The 2,688-nt window shown below is 54.2% G+C and overlaps 1 protein-coding gene across 1 annotated transcript in view; it reads left to right on the top strand.

Moving 5' to 3' along the window:
- Positions 1–2,688, top strand: part of ADCY8 (adenylate cyclase 8) — a 116,363-nt gene that overhangs the window by 184 nt on the left and 113,491 nt on the right. Inside the window, 1 exon segment of the mRNA XM_031056735.1 lies at positions 1–733. This exon segment is cut by the window's left edge and continues 55 nt beyond it. Coding sequence (XP_030912595.1) covers positions 1–733 — 733 coding nt within the window.

Raw genomic sequence — 2,688 nt, 5'->3', positions numbered from 1 at the left:
CTTCAGCTCCGACGAGACCTGCTGCCCCAACCACCACCCGCACCCGCCTCACCACCTCCGGCGGCAGTCGGCCGGACGGAGTTTGGGCAGCGAGCGCCACAACAACGGAGGCACCAAAGTCTTCCCGGAGGGCACAAGCAGCAGCGGAGACTTGGGCTTTCTGCCCCTGGACTGTGCCCCCAGCAACTCCGACTTCTTCCTCAACTGGGGCTATACATATCGCGGGGTGATCTTCCCCACTCTCCGCAACTCCTTTAAGTCTCGGGACTTAGAGCGCCTTTACCAGCGCTACTTCTTGGGTCAGCGGCGAAAATCTGAGGTGGTCATGAACATCCTGGATGTGCTGACCAAACTGACACTGCTGTTCCTCCACTTGACCCTGGCCTCTGCTCCCATGGACCCCATTAAGGGCATCCTCTTGGGCTTCTTCACTGGCATTGAGGTGGTGATCTGTGCCTTAGTGGTGGTCAGGAAGGACACGACCTCATACACCTACCTGCAGTACAGTGGTGTTGTCACTTGGGTGGCCATGGCCACGCAAATTCTGGCAGCAGGACTGGGCTGTGGCCTCCTTGGGGACGGCATTGGCTATGTGCTTTTCACGCTTTTTGCGACCTACAGCATGCTCCCGCTGCCACTCACCTGGGCCATCCTGGCTGGACTGGTCACCTCTGTCCTGCAGCTCGTCATGCAGCTGGTTATCCCCAGGTTTGCCGTGACTTCTCTTAACCAGGTACTGTGATGAGGAGAGGGTGGGAACAATCCTGTTTTTCCATCACCCTGAGTGAGAGGAGTTGTGGGGGGATGTCCCAAAAGATCCCTTTCCTTTTAATCAGGTGCTCAGAAGTTCATTACCTGGAGGGGAGATCATAGGCAAAAATCAACCTTCTTGTCTCTTCTTCAGTCTCCCATTGCCCATCCCAGTGTTTCACCTCAAGCTGGGGGTTGGGACTTTCTAAGCACCCTGTCCCCTCTGCCTGTATTCACTACATTGCTGCCTCTTGAAATAGCACTGGGGAGAAAAGCACTTGGGGCAAGTGGGGAGGATGGGTCATTTATTATTCCCCTCCCTGACTTCCAGCAGTGGTTTGGGGTTTGAGAGAACTGTCTCGGCCAAACTCTCCCAGTGCCCCCATTTTACTACTCATGCCTTTTAACTCTGAATCTGCTGGGGCAACTGGTATTTTTATATGTGAAGGGTAGCTTGATCTGAGCTATGGGAAAACAGGAGCAAAGCATGCTGCTCTTCTGCAAGGAGAAACCAGTGAAAACTCAGTGAAGCCAGAGCAAAGCTTCCCTGGGAGATTTGGTGTGAGATCCTAGACTCTGTTAGAGGACAGTGAGAAGCCTTTTCTGCGGTGGTCAAAGGACAAACACTGTTGTGCTGAATCCTTACAAGTGATGTCTAGGACAGAGTGCTGCTTACGTGGTGGAGAGCTGTGTGGTGCAGACTGCTGAGAAGCACTGGTCAGGATAGGTCTGAGGGGTTAAAACCAGATCTCATCTGACTTCTCACACAGATGACTTCTTCCACAGTAAAGTGAGACTGCATCAAACTCCCCAAATCCTTGCAAGGCTTTTCCCTCCCTTTCCAGCCTGTCACATCTCAGTGCTATCAATATTTCATAGCAGATTATCATCTCCACTTGGCTTGCTGCACAGAATCAGGGAGGAAAGGGTGGATATATTATCAGATAATCCCAAAAGGAGGGAGGGTACAGAGGAATTTGTTGCTGGTGGCATGTTATTTATATGACTGTTGGGATCTGCACCGGGGAAGTGACTGATCTTGCACCTGGAAGTTTGATGTCCATGATTCTTGGGACACATCTTCCTTCCTGAGACCCTGGTCCTCCTGAACCCCTTGCCCACCCCTGCCCATGCCCTTACTACATGCGCTTGTTAGCTGTGGGCTGCCTCACCTCATGTCCCAGGGATTGGGCTCACCTTGTTTTGGGAAAAACTGCCCCAGTGTGTTGTGTGGGGCTGAGCCCTGTGAGACAATTAGGCTGTGGCAGAGTTGTTGCCCAGCCCTTGGTGATATGCTGATGAATGAACTGCAGCTGCACGCCGTGTCCTACTCCCATGCACTGCTGGTGCTGTTAGTGACGGGTCAAAAGCTGTGTGAGTTATTCTGATTTCTTAATTTACTTCCACGTCCTCTCCTGAAGCTGTGAGTAATGTGCTGCTATCTCATTATTACGCACCAGTATCACAGCTGTTTAGTGCTACACACACACAAGACACACATTTCCCAGGAGAGATACTAGTATCTGTGTTTTGCAGCCTGTTGTGTGAACAACCTGCCCTGGAGCGATGCACAATGAGAGATTACCAGCCAGATGATTGCCTTCATGAACTACACATATAAATCTCCTTAACAGGGTCCACGCAGCTTCTCACACGTCGGTGCAGATTTACACCGGTAGCCCAGGGACCACTTAACACAGCCCGCCGCTTCGGCTCTTTGCCTCCAGCCCCTGCGGGAGAGGCCGGACCCTTCCCCGCCCCGGGGCGGCTCCCACCCGATGCCAGAGGAGCTCGGAGAGGTCGAGGATGTGCTGGTTCGGGCGCGCAGGGCAGCGCGGGGGATGCGCGGAGCGCGGGGCCGAGCGCTGTCCGCCCTCAGGGTGCTGAAGGCGGCGCGGCGCGGCCCGGGGGCTCCCTCCAGCGGCCCGCGGGCACCGG

This window comes from Geospiza fortis, unplaced genomic scaffold (assembly GCF_000277835.1).
Source record: "Geospiza fortis unplaced genomic scaffold, GeoFor_1.0 scaffold111, whole genome shotgun sequence".
In the NCBI taxonomy this organism is placed as follows: domain Eukaryota; kingdom Metazoa; phylum Chordata; class Aves; order Passeriformes; family Thraupidae; genus Geospiza; species Geospiza fortis.
Note: the sequence above shows the minus strand (reverse complement) of the source record. Positions and strands in the feature narration are given on the sequence as shown.